The sequence below is a fragment of the Lactuca sativa genome, chromosome 3 (genome assembly GCF_002870075.4).
Source record: "Lactuca sativa cultivar Salinas chromosome 3, Lsat_Salinas_v11, whole genome shotgun sequence".
Taxonomy (NCBI): Eukaryota; Viridiplantae; Streptophyta; class Magnoliopsida; order Asterales; family Asteraceae; genus Lactuca; species Lactuca sativa.
In genome coordinates, this window is record NC_056625.2 from 10,782,941 (window position 1) to 10,801,811 (window position 18,871).

General features: G+C 34.5%; 1 protein-coding gene across 1 annotated transcript; it reads left to right on the top strand.

The window, feature by feature from the left end:
* The first annotated feature begins 13,068 nt into the window (after positions 1-13,068).
* On the top strand, positions 13,069-15,177 carry LOC111920849 (short-chain dehydrogenase TIC 32, chloroplastic). The gene is made up of 6 exons (XM_023916428.3): positions 13,069-13,355; positions 13,779-14,010; positions 14,102-14,181; positions 14,276-14,429; positions 14,549-14,709; positions 14,819-15,177. The coding sequence occupies exons 1-6, from the start codon at positions 13,247-13,249 to the stop codon at positions 15,028-15,030; spliced, it is 948 nt and encodes a 315-aa protein (XP_023772196.1). The 5' UTR covers positions 13,069-13,246; the 3' UTR covers positions 15,031-15,177.
* The last annotated feature ends 3,694 nt before the right edge of the window (positions 15,178-18,871 follow it).

Consider the following 18,871-nt stretch of genomic DNA (forward strand, 5'->3'; position numbering starts at 1 on the left):
ATTGGATCGTGGAAATAGAAATCATGATTCACTTCCTCCACCTTCTCCAATAATTCTCCCTGACCCACATGTTTGCCGACTTGAAAAGTTCAAGGTCACTCAAGCCCTATTGGCAAGCAAACACGAAGATGGGAAGTCTATAAATACTCACGTCTTAGAGATGAAGCTACATAATGAAAGGTTGGGAATGTTGGGTGTCGATGTCTCAAGGAAGCTGGCTATTGACTTGGTTAATCAATCACTTCCCGAATCATATATTGAGTTCATTAAAGATTACTATATGATGGACCACGACGTGACCCTCATTGATCTTACCTATTTTCTTATTACTGCTGAATCAACAATGATTTGGCACACTGGTAAAGCAACTTTGATTGGTAGGTCAACCTCCCACACTTCCATGGATATTGACGATGGCAACATTGGAAGTCCAAAAAAGTTTTCTCTTCCCAATGGAAAGGGATCAGTGAAGGTCAAACCGTTTGGCCGGATGGTAAAGAGAAAGGCTGAATCTGAGATTGTCCCATGTACCATTCTAAAAAAGTCTATTTTTTTCTATTGCCAAGAAAAGGGGCATTGGATGCGAAGCTGCCATATTTACCTGAAAGATCGCATGGATGGAAAAATCAAGATGTATGACTCTGCTTCATGTAAGTCCACTATCTAACTCTATTAAGTTCCTATTTGTAGATTCTTAATACATGATGTGATAAGATTACATTTTGATGTTTTGTAGGATCGAAAAAAAGAAAGGAAGTTTAAAGGAAGAGTGAGTTGAGTCTGATCGCGAAGAGATGGATTTCGATCGCATGGTTCGATGATCGGATTTTTGAGCTGCTGCTTAGAGAGTTATGATAGATTGTTTAGGAATATTTAGTAACATAGTTTTCATTTGTAATTGCATTGTAAGGACAAGTTTTTCTACGATTTACAAATAAAATAAATTTTGAGTTTTGTCTTATTTATATATATCCTTGCAATGACTTTTGTGAAAATTGATGTTTGTATGTTTCTATTGTTAACAATATTGAAAATGGATGTGATTCTTAGTTATGTTATTTGTGGTAGTGTCGAAAATTTACCAAATAAGGAATGTTTCTCATCACCCAAGTTTTAATTGGACAAAAACTTGGAATCGTGCAATTGGTATTGTATGATGAATGAGAAGCTACGTATCTGGAAAATTAACACTAATTCCTTGTTCACATAATTATATGAGTCAAGTGAAGGACTAAAGGATCTAGTACGCATTGTTGTGTACTAGGTCAAGTCCACTACAAAGAAGGATAAGAATATTCGTCATGATTTGCTAAAAGTTTAGTAAATATAGTTATACTTACAAGATTAAGTGTAATTATGAATCGTCGAAAAAGTTTCATTCTAAAGCAGAACAAATAGGAAGAATCAATTTGTCAAAAAGATAAAAGTTTCTCCAATCTAAAAAGAAGGGATAGTACTTTGGTATCATATTCATCTTTGTGAGTATGAAACCATATCACAATTGATCCTCTAAGGACACCTTGGTGCATTTGTGTGACCAATAAGATGAATCGGGAATCGTTGAAATGGTTAAATCAAAAGCGAATCATACTTCATTCCAAAATCGAGTCTTAGAGTCATAATCCAAGATTGAGCATTGAGTGACATAATCTTAAGAAGGTTAATAACACTTATCAAATGTGGAGTAGAAATGTTTCTTATTCTTGCACATTTGAAAATGGTAATTGTGATGTCTTGGATAAGACAAAGACCAACTAAGACCAATTGTATGAAGTGTTTGTCTTAATGAGAACCCGCACCAACTCTTGAATATTAGTTTGTCTAGGAACGTGTTACACCCCCAAACCGGAACGGCAAAAACGTTCGGGGTGGAGGACGTCATGTATAGTATCACAACAATTGCATCATAGTAATCAGAGTAAACACAACCATTACATTGAATAATTAAAGTATTTAAATCTGTTTAATACATAATTTGTATGACAAAAAAATGTATAAAAAAGTATAAAAGACGCGACTCTAGAAGCTCCATCTTCTCAAAACCTGTGGGTGTACCTGTCTACCGGTTCCCTGAGAATACAAATGGTTTTGAAAGTGTATCAACATTTAAGTTGGTGAGTTCATAAGAATGTTTTTGTAATGAAAACTTGTCATTGAATCAGTGAAAATGTTTGTATGTTTATCAAGAAAATCCAATATTTTCTTTAGTAATGTAAAGTAGTCTTAAACACTAAGACCCAAAATGTATGTTCGTTACGATATTTTGTAATTGTATATAAATAGCTTTTGTATGTGTATCGGGATACTACCAGCTATATTGTTTAGTATTGCTTTGTATGGAAACCTTTATATGAAAACCTTTGTATGACAACCCTGGCTACCACCAGTAATGTATAGTATGTTCTGTACAAAAACTCTGGCTACCACTAGTATGTATAGTATGTTCTATATGAAAACCCTGGCTACGACCAGTATGTATAGTATGTTCTGTATGAAAACCCTGGTTGCCACCAGTAATGTATAGTAGTTTTATTACTTAAAATAAAACCATGTGTTTGTATTCCCTGGAATCCTCCAGTTGTAGTGTATGGTAGTTCTATTAATTAAAATAAAAATATTTGAAGAATTGAAATCCCGTAAAAAAAGGTTAGTTTATACTGTTGTGAGTTTGGTATAACCATGCTTGATTTGAACTAGTGACCTCTACGATGTTCTTCAGGCGTCAAAACGGTATGATATTTGTCACCCCAGACATGCCTGTCTAATTGTAGCTAGCAGTTCAGGTATGGGATTGTCAGTCCCGTATAGATCCATACACAAATCTCATGCTCTCCCTCTAGGAGATTCTGGTTATACTATGGTAGGATTTAGTTCTGCACCTCGGAGGGTACAATTGAAATAGTGCCTCACAACCCTTTATTAACTACTTTACGTGTAGTGTTGTAGTGTTCCCTTATACTCGAAATCATATGTATAACTTGTAGAGTAAAAATAATTATACTTCAATAATTATTTAGTAATGTACTCTTGTATTCAGAAAATAGTATTGTATATCATAACTATATATACCATAGTTTATATGTGTTCGTTTCTGTATAATGTTCTCGAAATAGTAATATTGTGTATTGTATCCCAAACTATACCTATTATAGTTTGAATGTATGTTCTTGTCTCTTGTTTTGAATTTTGTAAAAGCTCTGTATTGTTCCTAAACTATATTGCCTATAGCTTGATTGTATGTTATGTGTTGTACTGAAAACTTTCCAATTATAGTTGTATGTTGAAAACTGTCCTTATGCTCAGCGTGTTACAAAAGGGATAAAAATATTGAAGTATTTTAATAAATTGTAGTGGTTTCTCGGTTTGTATCAATTGCAAAAGTTTTAAATCTGTTTGAAATTGTTTTCATAAAAACACAAAAATCCTTGTGTTTTACTTGTATTCCCACATGAAAACATTAAAAACAGTAAAAATGTAAGGGTATGAACTCACAGTTGTTTGTGCACGTGTTTGTTAGCAAGACTGGAAAGATGAACCTCGAGCTGATGTACGTGGAATTTACGGATTCCTAATGATAATTAAACATAAAATTGTATTTAAGATTAACAGAATCATTAATTTAAAGTGTTAGAAACACTTGTTTTTGTGTTAGGAATAGTTACTGAAAGTGTTTGAAGTGAAAGGGTGGGTTTTCGGTCAAAGCTAAATCCGAAAACTAGATTCTCGGTCTGATGAGTTTTCGGCCGGAAACTAGTTTTCGACAGAGAACTGGTTTTCGACGGAAATCAGGTATTCGGTTGTGCTGGTGTTTTCGGCCCTTTGAATATATGAAGACTATTATTGGTGTTGTTGAGGAAAAATATGAAGATTTGAAGGTTTCCTCTTGAAGATCTAAGTGTTCTATGATGATCTTTGGGAGCAAATTGTGAGAGTTTTCGGGTGGAAAGGGTGAGAAATGAAGGTTTTTCGGATGGAAAACCTTTATAGCGGTTGGGTTTTCGGCCGGAGATGGGTTCTCGGCTGAAAGTTGTTTTCGGCTCGAGGGTTTTCAGCTGAAAACAAGGTATTGATCGATTTTTGCTGTTTTTCGAGGGAAAAACTTGATTTTTCGAGTGTTTTTGGTTCTGAAACTTATATAAATTTTATTTATATAATTTAAATGATTTTCTAACCCTTACGAACTTAACAGAATAAATAAAATTCGAAATTTTATTTAACGGAATTGACTTTTGTTGATTGGAAAAATATCAGGTTGTCACATCATCCCCCTGTTAGAGAGAATTTCGTCCCGAATTCTTTCTATAAAATACAATCATGGACTAGGAAAAAGATGCGGGTACTTTTGTTGCATTTGGTCTTCTCTCTCCCAAGTGAATTCAGGTCCCCTCTTGGCATTCCAGCGAACCTTCACTATCGGTATGCGACTTTGTTTCATTCGTTTGACTTCCCTGGCCATGATTTCGACTGGTTCTTCCACGAAGTTAAGACTCTCGTTTATCTCGATTTCATAGAGTTGAATCACAAGAGTCTCGTTGGATAGACACTTTTTAAGATTTGACACGTGAAAGACGGGATGTATATTGTTAAGTTCTTGTGGCAAACGGAGTTTGTAAGCTACGGGGCCGATCCTAGCGAGGATCTGAAATGGCCCAATGTATCTTGGATTTAGCTTTCCACGCTTTCTAAAGCGTATCATGCCCTTCCAGGGTGAGACCTTCAACAGAACTCGTCTTCTGTCAGCGAAGCTCTTTTGTCTATCTCTCGAGGCTTTTAGTCGTTCCCGGATTTGTATGATCTTTTCTGTGGTTTCTCGAATGATTTTCGGGCCAGTGAGAGTTCTATCAGGGACTTGTCCCTTAGCCAGCTGCGTTTCGCCTACTTCAGCCCAACACAAAGGGGATATGCACTTACAACCATAAAGGGCTTCGAATGGAGCAGCCTTGATGCTGGTGTGATAGATGTTGTTATAAGAAAACTCGACCAATGGCAAATGGGTATCCCATAACTTGCCAAAATTGATAACACATGCTCTCAGTATGTCTTCGGGAGTTTGAATGGTTCTCTCACTCCGCCCGTCGGTTTGTGAATGATAAGTTGTACTCATGTCCAGCTTAGTTCCAATAGCCTTCTGAAGTGACTGCCAGAATCTCGAGGTGAATCTACTATCCCTATCCGAGATAATAGACATGGGCACACCGTGCAGTCGTACAATCTCTTGGATGTAGGTTCTAGTCAGTCTCTCCATTTTGTATCTTTCTTTGATTGGCAGGAAATGGGCGGACTTGGTCAGTCTGTCAACGATTACCCAAATAGTATCATGACCTCTCAGGGTCTTGGGTAATTTGGTGATGAAGTCCATTGTAATTCTTTCCCACTTCCACTCAGGTATTTCTGGTTGTTAGAGTATACCTGAGGGCTTCTGATATTCTACATTGACCTTGGCGCAAGTTAGACACTTGCCCACGTAGGTAGTAATCTCAGCTTTCATTTTTGGCCACCAGTAGAGTTTCTTGAGATCCAGATACATCTTGTCTGAACCTGGGTGAACGGAGTATCGAGTTTTGTGGGCTTCATTCATGACAAACTCCCTGTACCCACCGAACTTTGGGGTCCAGATCCGGTTCATGAAATAACGAACTCTGTCCCCCTTGATCTAAAAGTTCTTCTCCATTCCTCGCAGAGTTTCACGTGCCACATTTTCGTGTTTTAAGGCTTCTAGCTGAGCCTCTTTGATCTGGGTGGACAGGTGGGTATAGATCTTCATGGTTAGTGCCTTCACTCTACGACCTGAGTACTCTCTTCGGCTAAGGGCATCTGCTACTACGTTGGCTTTGCCAGGATGATAGCAAATTTCGTATTCATAATCATTTAGTAGCTCTACCCATCGCCGATGTCTCATGTTGAGCTCCTTCTGATCAAAGATGTGCTAAAGGATTTTATGGTCGGTGAAGATAGTGCACTTGGTACCATAGAGGTAATGTCTCCAGATTTTCAGGGCAAATACCACTGCTCCTAACTCCAGATCGTGAGTTGTATAGTTGACTTCATGTGCCTTAAGCTGTCTCGAGGCGTAATCAATAACTTTTCCCCGCTGCATCAGCACACAACCTAGCCCCTGATTGGATGCATCACAGTATACAACGAAGTCTTCTATCCTTTCTGGAAGAGACAATATGGGCGCGATACACAGGGCATGTTTTAGTGTACGGAACGTATGTCTTTTCTTTCTCCCCAACTGAAAGTCACACCCTTTTGAGTCAGAGTGGTAAGCATTTTAGCAATTCTGGAGAAGTTCTGTATAAATCTGCGATAGTAGCCAGCAAGACCCAAGAATTGACGGATTTCTGTGGGCGTTCTCGGTGCTGAACAATTCTCAATTGCCTTTATCTTGGACGGGTCCACGTGTATGCCTTCTTTGCTGACCACGTGACCTAGGAAAATTACCTTCGTGATCCAAAACTCGCACTTAGAGAATTTCGCGTATAGTTTCTCCGTCCACAATGTTCCTAGCACTTGTCTCAAGTGTTGTCTATGTTCTTCCACACTTCGTGAATAGATGAGTATATCATCTATGAACACTATCACAAAGTAAGGGACGACACACCCGATTCATTAAGTCTATGAATACGGCGGGTTTGTTGGTTAGACTAAAGGACATCACTACAAACTCGTAGTGACCATATTGAGTTCGAAATGTTGTCTTAGGAACATCGCTCTCCTGGACTCATAGTTGATGGTACCCTGATCTCAAGTCTATCTTAGAAAAGTAGCTGGATCCTTGAAGTTGATCGAAGAGGTCGTCGATTTTGGGTAGAGGGTAGCGATTTTTAATGGTGATTTTTTTTAGTTCGTGATAGTCTATGCACATCCGGAAAGATCCATCCTTCTTCTTCAAGAACAAGACTGGTGCTCCCCAGGGTGAGAAGCTTGGTCTACTGTATCCCTTGTTGAGTAGTTCGTTCAGTTGGCTGGATAATTCCTGCATTTCTGCCGGTGCTAGATGGTAAGGGGATTTAGCTATAGGAGTAGATCCGGGAATCAAGTCGATTCGGAACTCGACTTGGCGTTCGGGAGAACTCCTGGAAGATCTTCGGGGAAGATATCAGGAAAGTTGTAGACTTTGGGGATTCTCTCGAGGTCTTTAACTTCTTGTTTTTGATTGACTACATGCGCCAGGAATGCGTGACACTCCTTTCGTAAGTATTTTTGAGCCTTGATGCACGAAATGATGCGAAGGTTCGTGATGAGTTTATCGTCATAGATAACAACGGCTTCTTCGCTTGGCAGATTGAGGCAAACGGTTTTTTTTTGTAACAAATAATATCAACACGATTGGGGCTCAACCAATCCATGCAGATGATGACATCGAAGCTTTTTATGGAGACCGACATCAGGTCGATTGGAAAGGAATAATCATTTAGAGTGAGAGTGCATCCTACGATACGTCGTTAGTGCTCTCTTTGTTTCCGTTAGCCATCTCGACGGTGAAGGTTTCAGTTAAAGGTTAGGATTTGTGTTTGAGTAAATGTTTGAATTTGTGACTAACAAAACTCCTCTCCGCACCACTATCAAAGAGAATGCATGCATAAGAGTTGTCGAGGAGGAACGTACCCGTGACAACGGTGGGATCAGCAACTGCCTCCTCCTGGACCATTGCTAGTACTTTCCCTGTGTTGCCTGCAACTGTTACTTTTAGGCAATTCCTCTTGTAATGCCCTGTTTCACCACAGCCATAGCAGGCTTGGCCTATTCCAGCTCTAGGAGCCTGATTGATTGGTTGGACTTGTGCTTTGCAAAAATGGGTTGTGTGCCCCTTTCTGCCACAATTGGTGCATTGCATGTCACAGCAAGGTCCGGGATGATGAAACTTACATTTGTCGCACCTTGGGAGGGTTCTAGCATATCTACTGGCAGGTGCTTGAGTAACGGGAACAACCCCTGCCACTGTTTGCTGTTTCTTTGAGGGCTCCTACGAAGATTGGCCCTTGTATTTGTTCCAGAACTTTTTCTTCCCGCTGCCTTCGTTCTGTGGTTCAGGAGCGGCTATCACGGGGTTGTGGATATCCCCGTGATCTACTAAGGCCTATGACAGGCGCATGGCACTATCAAATGTGAGTGTTTATCAACTAAGACATTCCCCTGAGTTGGGGGTGTCAATCCCCATATGTATCTTTCAGCTTTCTTTCTTTTCGGGGTGACTAACCCGGGACATAGAAGGGCCAGGTCACTGAACCTAGCGGTATAAGCAGCAACGTCGGAACCCTTCATCTTCAGATTCCAAAGCTCTTGCTCCAGTTTTTGCATCTCGCCACGTGGGCAATACTCGGCCAACATCAACTCCTTCAAATCATCCTAACTCATGGCATTAACTACCGAGAGAGTTAGGGATTTGACTTGGATGTTCCACCAAGTTACTGCTCTATTAGTGAAAGTGCATGTTGTAAATATTACTTTGCTCATCTCGGGGCATGCACAGATCTCGAAGATTGATTCGATCTTCTCGAACCAACGAGTCAGGGCAATGACACCTCCAGTGCCATCGAAAGACCGAGGTTTAGTGTTAGTGAAGTCCTTGTAGGAACACTCCCTCGGGTGTCCTTGATTTTCTCCCTTATTGGAAGGGTTGGTACCACTACCTGCCCCGTTTGTGCCACTTGCATTAATTTGTGACATTGCGGCAGGCACGGTGGCTGTAACTGCTGCTTGGAACACAGTAGGATCATACTGCGGAGGTGGCGGCGACGGTGGATTGTTGTTCTTTCGGATGGAATTCTTCGGAGGCATCTTTCTCTAAAAGAATTTAAGAGAAAAACGAAGATCAGTCCTCTATAGTGGTCAGGAGTCAGGTGATATTGAATAGTGTATATCCTATCCTGACAGTTATAGTGTTCTATCAAGCGATTTATAGTAGAGGTCTACTTAACACAAGTAAACAATCGCCATGGATTTATAGCAACACTTGGAATGAAATCTGTACAATGGGTTTGGTTCTAGTATCGTAATGCTACCAAATACTCCTATAGTATTTTAGTTTGTATGCTTTGTTCTACTGTTCCCTTTTGTATAGAGTTTGGTAAGTTTTAGACTTGTTGCAACACCACTATCACTCCCAAACACATGTTGGTCGTATCTCAAATAAATATAGTTGATTAGGCTATATGTATCCCAAATATGATTACATAACTGCCTAGGTTTAACCGTTGTGTCCAACATCTAAATACTTTTGTTTTGTTCTTCTTGTGATATTGCTTCTGGTATGTATGTAGTGTTAGTATACTTCTTATAAAATACTTAGAATTTAAAAGTATACTTTTTTAGCTCAGAGCGCTTCGGCCCCTTAGTGTTTATAGTTGTATACCATTTAAGGTTTGATATACTTAGTTCACTATAAACAATGCTTTGATACCAATCTGTCACACCCCCAAACCAGAATAGCGGAAACGTTCAAGGATGGAGGACGTCATGTACAGTATCACAACAATTGCATCATAGTAATCAAAGTAAACACAACCATTACATTGAATAATTAAAGTATTTACATCTGTTCGATACATAATTTGTATGATAACAAAATGTATAACAAAAGTATAAAAGACGCGACTCTAGAAGCTCCGTCTTCTCAAAACCTTCTGGTATACCTGTCTACCGGTTCCCTGAGAATACAAGTGGTTTTGAAAGTGTATCAACATTTAAGTTGGTGAGTTCATAAGAATGTTTCTGTAATGAAAACATGTCAATGAATCTGTGAAAATGTTTGTATGTTTCTCAAGAAAATCCAATATTTTCTTTAGTAATGTAAAGTAGTCTTAAACCCTAAGAATTTGCATAAAATGAAAAGAATTTGCATAAAGGTATCATGTTGTAATATTTTCTTTAGTAATGTAAAGTTGGTGAGCTCATAGAGTACACCCCGCGTACTAGCCAATGGCCAAAATGAAAAGAATTTGCATAAAAGGGCTAAAAGGAAACTTACCAAAAACTTGAATGTTACAGCATGATATCTTCGAATTCACTGTAGTATGTTTTCACTACTTCATCAGCCCAAAAAATTGCATTCAAAACCTTATTTTCACCGCATTTATAATAAAAAGAATAATTCAGATATTTGTTTTTCCGATCATTCATCTTGTACACGATAAGTTGTGCATCTCTGAATCCAATAATAGATCCCATATCCCTCTTGAAATTTATGTAATTTACTCTCTTGCCCCTTACATGCTGAAAACCGCCTATCAAGGTTGATTTGAGCTTGTAAGCTTTTGTAGCACCAATTTTCGTTGTAGAAGACCGAACAATGAACTCCTTGTCAGAATATGAAAGAGTCCTTGTAATTTTTGAAGTTAAATTTATCTTCAAGATCATGGTTATGATTTTCTTGAAACTTGTCAAACCTATACTCATCCGGTCCTTTGACACATTTCATAATAGTTTTAGCTTTACAGTTTGTCACCATGTAGATTGTATATGTTCCGTTGAATTCATTTTTGGTTTACCTATCAGGTTGCAAACCACATACCTATGCTTAATTATATCACCCTTTTTCCTTAATGTGTTCATACAAACATCAAAACCAGTCTTCTATGCATATCTTTTATAAAAATGAACTCCCTCATTAACATCTTTGAACCTCATTGACTTAGTATGTTTAAATTCTTTAGGAACTTTTGGTCTGATATTATGCAGGGCCTCTAACATATAAAAATCGGATACACAACTTGTAGTCATCATACTTCTTCAATTTGCATCATTGGAAGAAGTAGAACATTCACCTGTATAATTAATGAATAATAACATGTGATTTAAAATGAGTTCCTTATATAATCATATGTGATTATAGCAGATAACTGAACATAGATAAACTAAACATGTGTTAATATTTATTCAAATATCAAAAAACTGACAATTGCATATGATTAAAACTATAATAAACAGATTGAATAAAGAACTACTGAATAATCACATAACATAAAACCGAATATACATCAATGTATGCAATGTAAAATCACATGTGATTAAGTATAAATTTATTAACAAATCAAATGACAAATCACATGTGATTAATAATGAATTCTTTATATAATCATATGTGATTATAAGAAAATTTGAACATAGATAAAATAAACAGATGTCAATATTTATTCAAATATGAAAAAATGAATAATCACATACGATTAACAAAATATTAATCAGATTTACTAAAAAAAATAGTAAATAATCACATAATATTATAAAAAACGGATTCAACTCTAAATTCATCAATAATTAAAATTTACCTGAAAAACTGTAGATTTGGTTTTGATGACTTGAATGTTCAACATCTTCATCAACACTCTCAACAAAAGTACTAATTTGATCTTTATTTATAAATAAATTCACATTATCACTTGTAAAAGACATTATCAAACAACAAAACCTGTCATTAACAACATAAACATTTATCATTAAAACATATATTAATAATATATGATATAAAACACTATAATATAAACTGTAAATGCTCATAGCATTTATGATTATAACATATATCAATCACATCTGATTATAAACATTTTTTATTATAACATATATCAATAACATATGATTTTAAACATATATGACTAAAACATTTATGATTATAACTTACATTAATAATGTATGATTTAAAGCATTGTATAATAGTTTATAACATATATAAATCACATATGATTTTATGAATGTTAATAAAATGTTTATATTTTATAATAAATATCAACAATACCAATCACATATGATTTTCTCAATGCTTTAAATCATATATGATTTAAATCATTGTATTATAGTTTATAACAGATATTAATCATATCTGTTTCTTTAATAGCTAATCATAAACTGTTAATAAAAGAGCTTAATCGCATGTGATTGAAGTAATATAATTTTAAACAAATACTAATCACATGTTTACTGAATGATTTAGGTTTTTTTACAAACATAAATCACGATTATTAGCTTCATACTCAATAATTTCGATTTAAACTAAATAAATGTAACAACAAATGCAATAAACGACGTTTAATGATCAACATAAGTTACACTATATTAAAGCTAACTCATTTTGAGCTCAAAACTTTCAATTTATACTTCATAAATGCAGCTACAATGCAAGAATCGACGATAAATGATCAAATAAGTTCTGAAAAGTGATGATCTTTACTTTTTCGATGAACAATATGTTAAACCTAACTCTTTTCAAACTTAAAACGTTAAATAACTGATTCGATTACTAGAATAGAGGAAATAAATACAAATGCCAGTGTTTAATCATCAAAAAAAAAGTTACGCAGAGTGAATATTTTTACATTTTGATAGAACGAACAGTTAAACCTAAAATTTTTTGACGATGATGCAATTTCTTCTTCCATAAGAATCGACGAACAACAATCATAAAATTTTTGAAGAAAAATCCTAGAAATCACTAAGATCTACAATTAGTTGCAAAAAAATCAAATCGAATCACTCTGAATTCAAATGATACTCTCGAGCTTGCGTCAAACATGCAAAAACATTAGACACAATAATCGTTTATAACAAACAAAGTTACGGAAATGCCCTTGAAGTTAATTACAAATAGAAACATGTGTGTTTTTTTTTAATGTGATAGACAAAAGAATGTTCTCATTTGAATATATATATATATATATATATATATATATATATATATATATATATATATATATATATATATATATATATATATATATATATATATATTCAAATGAAATTCTTTGGGTTTTTATAATATTAATATACGAATTGTTTCGTGCATAGAGGACCCTTTAAAATCCCCCTAATTTACATACTGGTCTTGAAGTTAGAAAGTGTAGGGGTTTGAAATGAGAATATGTAGAAGTTGGTGGAGCTAAACAATTGACTCTTCTAGTTCAATATTTCAATTCTTTCAAGATTGACGGTCTGTGACTTTATAATTAATTTGCATGTTTCTTTATCCTAAAACGTGAAACCCCAAGTATCCGTTCAATCGCTTATCCCGATTATTATATCCTTCTTTGATTATCTGCGACGTTATATATAAGTCTTGTTTTTATCCAAGTTTTCATCACAACTTAAAATCATCTCTATAAAAGCTTCCTCTCTGTGGGTTTTCCGTTGATAATCTGCGACGTTATATATAGTGTTTTTTATCCAACGTATCAACTTATCATTTGGAATCAATAAAAGCTTCCTCTCAGTGGGTTATCTTTTCGATCCAAGAAAAAAAAAGAACACAAAGATGACTTGGATTTCAATATTCACGGGCAAATCTGGATTTGCTGCTTCTTCTACGGCTGAAGATGTTACTAAAGGAGTTGATGGAGCTGGCCTCACCGCCATTGTTACTGGTAATCTTACTTCTAATGCATGTTTGGGTGTGTGTATTCGTGTACTCTGTTTCTGATTGATGATATTGATTCGTCGAACTCAAACGTGTGTGTGTCACGGTTTTTTCGGGTTAGTGATCATCAGTTGAATTCTATCCAATCGATGAGTTTTCCGATGGATTTACATCCATCGATATAGATGGACGATTCTTATTGACGTTAAAGTTAAAACCCTGATCTATTCGAACTTTAAGAATCTGAACTCCAATAATAAAGTAGAGATGTGGTCAATAGATACTTTCAATAAATCAATTTCGATTCAGATTTATAGGTGATCTGCATATTATGAACCGTTTTTGCATCTAATCTAACATGTTCTAATAAATAAAACCAAAATCTCCTCAAATTCAGTCCTTTGACACCCCTGTTTTATATGACTTTCAGGAGCTACAAGCGGTATCGGATTAGAAACAACACGTGTCCTTGCCTTACGTGGAGTACATGTCATTATGCCAGTCAGAACCCTCGAATCTGGTAAAAAAGTGAAAGAAAGCATCGTCGAAAAAATCCCGAATGCCAAGATTGATGTGATGGAGTTAGATATCAGCTCACTTGAATCCGTACGACAATTTGCTTCACAATATTGTTCAAAGGGGTATCCTTTGAACATCTTGATGTAAGAAAAACTCACTTGATCGATCATGCATTTAAAACACTTGTTGGGATGCTGGAAATGAACTGATTTGATCAATTTTTTGTGTTAAAAGTCTGAATGCAGGGATTATGACTCCTCCCTTCTCTCTTAGCAAAGACAACATTGAATTGCAATTTGCAACCAACCATGTTGGTATGTCATGATTTCCATATACTTGTATATGTTATTTTAGATGCAGAAAGGAACATACATGGTGATGAATAAGAATTTGTTCTGTTTTGTGTAGGTAACTTCTTATTGACAAACTTGTTATTGGATACCATGAAAAAGACTGCAACAGAAAGTGGGAAAGAAGGAAGGATCGTTATTCTTTCATCCGAGATTCATAGGATGACCTACAAAGAAGGCATTAGGTTCGACAAAATCAATGACGAGAACAGGTAAACCTTCAATCTAAATCGTCTCTTATTTCTTTCAAGATTCAAAGCATCCTTTAATTTCATTATATTCTATAAACATTCTATTAATATATGGTGTTTATTGGTAATTTGTGATACAGTTATAGTGCATTCTCAGCTTATGGGCAATCAAAGCTTGCAAATGCATTGCATGCAAAAGAGCTGACAAGACGGTTTCAGGAAGAAGGTGTGAATATAACGGCGAATTGTCTGCACCCTGGAATTATTGCAACAGGACTTGCACGCCATGGTGGTTTCAATGGTATCTCTCAACCCCTAATTTCATTTAACGAATTATTTTTCACAAGAAATTAGCTAGTCATCTTTTTTCATGCATGATGAGGATGTGTTACTTATGTTGGTATTTACAGCTTTTTTCTATGGTGTCTTCAACCGTTTCTTGAAGAACATCCCACAGGGAGCTGCAACTACATGCTATGTCGCCTTGAACCCACAAGTTAAGGGCGTCAGTGGTGAGTATTTTGCAGACAGCAACTTGGGTAAAGCAAGCAAACATGCTCAAGATCCGGAACTCGCCAAGAAGCTCTGGGATTTCAGTTTGAACTTGACCAAATCCAAGTAGTCCGCTGGTGAACTTTTTGTATGTTTCATGTAATTAATATAGTAATGAACTAATGATGTATGTTTTCATAGTGGTGCTATGTATTTGTTGTAACAAAAAATTGTGAATGTTTTATGTAATTCTATTTGGTTTCTATGCTGAATGAAACTCGTTTTTATCTTATAATGTGGTCCTATCCCATTAAATAATGCTCGGTTGTCGTTGAGAGAAGAAAAAGAGCTCATCCGTGTTAAATCATTTAGCCAACCTAATGATCGCCGTGTTGGCTAATCCAGCAAATAAGGCTCTACTTGAAAACATTTGTGTTTTTGGTTTGAGAGTTTCAAGTCATTAAAACTTGTGAAAAGTCTAAAACATGTTATCAAATTATGCAAGATATTAACATTTAATTTGATATCAAACATGTTTTAGTTTAAATTTTAAATCTACATGTACCACTAATTATTTATGGTATCCCTTTTAATTGATTTTTTGTCTTATTTTTTCCTTTTACAACTTTTACTTTTTTATTTTTACTTCTTTTATATATACATGTTCAATTGTGTTTTATTTTATCTTTGCTAATGATTTGACAAAAATGGTCATTCCTTTATATATACATGTTTTTTTTGTGAATTTTGTCTCTTATTCTTTAGTCATTTTGACATCTTTTGTCTTTGCAATCAAAATTTTTATATTTTTTAGAAACCTTTTAACATTCAAAGTTTGGCCACAAAACTTTAAGGAATTGACAACTTTGACCATTTTTCTAAAAACTTTCTAATTTCAACCCTTTAATTCTTTAGTCATTATGACAATTTTGGTCCTTACAGTCTAAACTTTTATATTTTTTTATAAAAAACACAAAAAACGGTCCGGAACAAAGTCCGGGTTTATCCTCATATTTAACTTTTTTTTGTTTTTTTCTTGTCTGTTGCACTTTCTGTCTGCTCTCATTTTCTTCTTTTGGTATATTTTTTATATATTGGTCCGCATATTTATTTTTTTGTTTTTTTTTCCTGTCTCTATCTATCCGTCTCCGTCTGTAAAAATTAGGAGTCGAATTATCCCACCTGCATCTTTTAACAAAAACAACACTCAAATCAGACAAACACGGCCCATACGGAGCATGGGCAATATATCTAGTTGTTGTTGTTATTATTATTATTATTATATTAATAAAATCAACAAAATAAACAATTTTAAAATTTAAAACTTCATGCGTCATTTATTGTAATACGTTTTTTTTATGTAGTTGTGTAAATAAATTTGACGCTTATAATTTGGGCCAAGGTATTCAACCCTCCTCTTTTCGTTTAATATCCTCTCCCCCTATTTGATTATATATATATATATATATATATATATATATATATATATATATATATATATATATATATATATATATATATATATATATATATATATAGATGTTGGTTCCCTTGAGAATAAAAAAATTAGAGATTGTGAAATATGTGTATAACCGTTTGATTTACTTATGTTTGTTTCTGAAGCTATGCGGTGACATATTTGTAATTATGTTGGTACTTTATTAAACTAACGCCGTTAATTTACGATTGTGGGGCTATTGTTGTAATTTTACAAAGATTGATATAAATATTGCAGGCTACGATACTGTAACTGCCTATTGTTTTCTTTTATTTCTCGATCGAAGTCTCAATTCGAACTCTCAGGAAACCCTCTTTTTCTTTCTTTATCTCATTTTGCCCTAGTTTTCGTTTCTTACCTGTTATTGAGAAATCAGTAAATGTCTTCAGGAGAAAATATAAACGAAGTTGCATCTTCGTTAATCGAAATGAAAGGTTAGAATGCGAGTTATTTTTCATTTTATTGATAATGTATGTTTTTATTAATTAGTTAACTGTCGTTTTATGTTGATAATGGTGTTTTTTGTTTTGATTAAGTAGGTTTTTCGTCATTTTAACTTGATTTTGATGATTGTCTCGTTTAGAGTTGATATGTTTTTTATTATGTTTGTTTGTGGTGGTTTTTGATGTAAGTTTTTGTTTATATTTTCACAGATAAGAATTTCAAAAGAAACTATGTTCGAAAAAAATTCAAAAATCAGAAAAATATCGAATGCGGTAGAAGTGTTGTTATTTCCGAAGGTACAGTTCAAAAAAAATCATCTATGATTAGAAGTAGAAATAAACATATAACTTAATGTTTGAAGTTATTTGTTGTAATCATAACTGATTTTTTTTTAATTTTTTCAGTGTATTGAACATAACATCTAGTTATATGTTTATTTTTACTTCTAATCATAGATGATTTTATACGTTTGTTTATAATCATTGGTAACTAGTAATGATAAATGTATTTTTATGTATCAAACATGAATATAAAGTTATTTTTGTAATCATAACTGATTTTGTGGTTCTTTTAAGTGGATTGTATATAACATTTAGCTTGTATTTTTATTTGATGTTCTGTTTATAATCATTAGTGAATAGTAATGATAAATGTATGTTTTATTTTTTACTAACACTATTTTTGTAATGAAAATTGTATTTAAAAAAAAGGAATGTAGATAGCTCAAGGAAGGCACGATCATCTTCCAAAAGAGAGAAGGCGAATGAGGTGTCGCAAACGCGTTCAAAGACATCCAAAAAAAAACAGTTATTGAACAACCAAAAGTGAAGCTGAGGGTTAAGGTCAAAACTGTAAGTAAGAAACGTGAACTACCTGATGAAGATGATTCAGATTTTCAGAGTCGTCCTGGATCTTCAAAGAAACCAAAGAGAGAAACTAAAGTTTTGAAGAAAGATAAAAAAGCTATTGTTATAAAAGAATTTCCTTCATTGAAGAATAGATGTTCACCCGGGTCATTGTTGGGTGTTATTCAAGGTTTAATTAGAGAACAGAAGGATTGTGTTAGGGCTATGGGATTTGGGAGTTTGTTAGGGATGAAGATGATTGACGTGCCGTTGAATATTGTTTATTATGTTCTTGATCATTTTAATTTCGAATCTTTGAAGGTGGAGTTTGATAATTGTGAAGTTAGTGTTGATAGTAAGTCTGTTCAAGAGATGTTAGGATTACCATCTGGTGGCTCATTACTTTCAAACATGGATTACATTTTGGAGAATAATGAAGAGAGCTGTATGTTTGAGTGGAAGAAACAGTTTGAAAATATTGATAAATTGTGATTGAAACAGCTAAAGAATGAACTTGTTCAAACTAGTGTTGCAGATGACAACTTAAGAATCAATTTTTTGGTTCTTTTTATTAATACTTTCTGCGAGTCTACAAGCATGGGTAAATGTAATCTAAATCCATTGTATTTAATCAGAAGAGATACTGATTTAAGTAGCATTGACTGGTGCGATTACATTGTGGATTGTTTGGTAAGGACGAAGAAGGTTTACAATCCAGAGAAAGAATCTTCTTTCTTTTATGGACCAGTAGCATACCTTATGGTATGTGAATTATTTTTTGATATTTATTATTCTTGTTAGTTGTAAAAATACGTTTGTTTTTATAATAAATCATATATGATTTTCTTACATATAATCATATATGATTATGTAGTATAATTTTTGTTTAATTATATAATACACATCAAAATCATATATGATGTTATATATGTTATGATTTTATATATGTTTTTTGTAGTTGTATGTGGATACTTTCAAGTTTGATCATTTGCAAGTCACACGTAAACGTCCAACTATTTTTTATTGGACGTCAGAGAAGATAAGTTTTCTTGAGGATATTTTACAAGAGAGTGGAGGATTTGGATGTGGACATGTTAATGAAGCATATGTTGAAGAAGAATTTCAAGAATCTGAGTATAATGAGGAGGAATCTGGTGGTGATGAGGTTGAATATGATGGTGAAG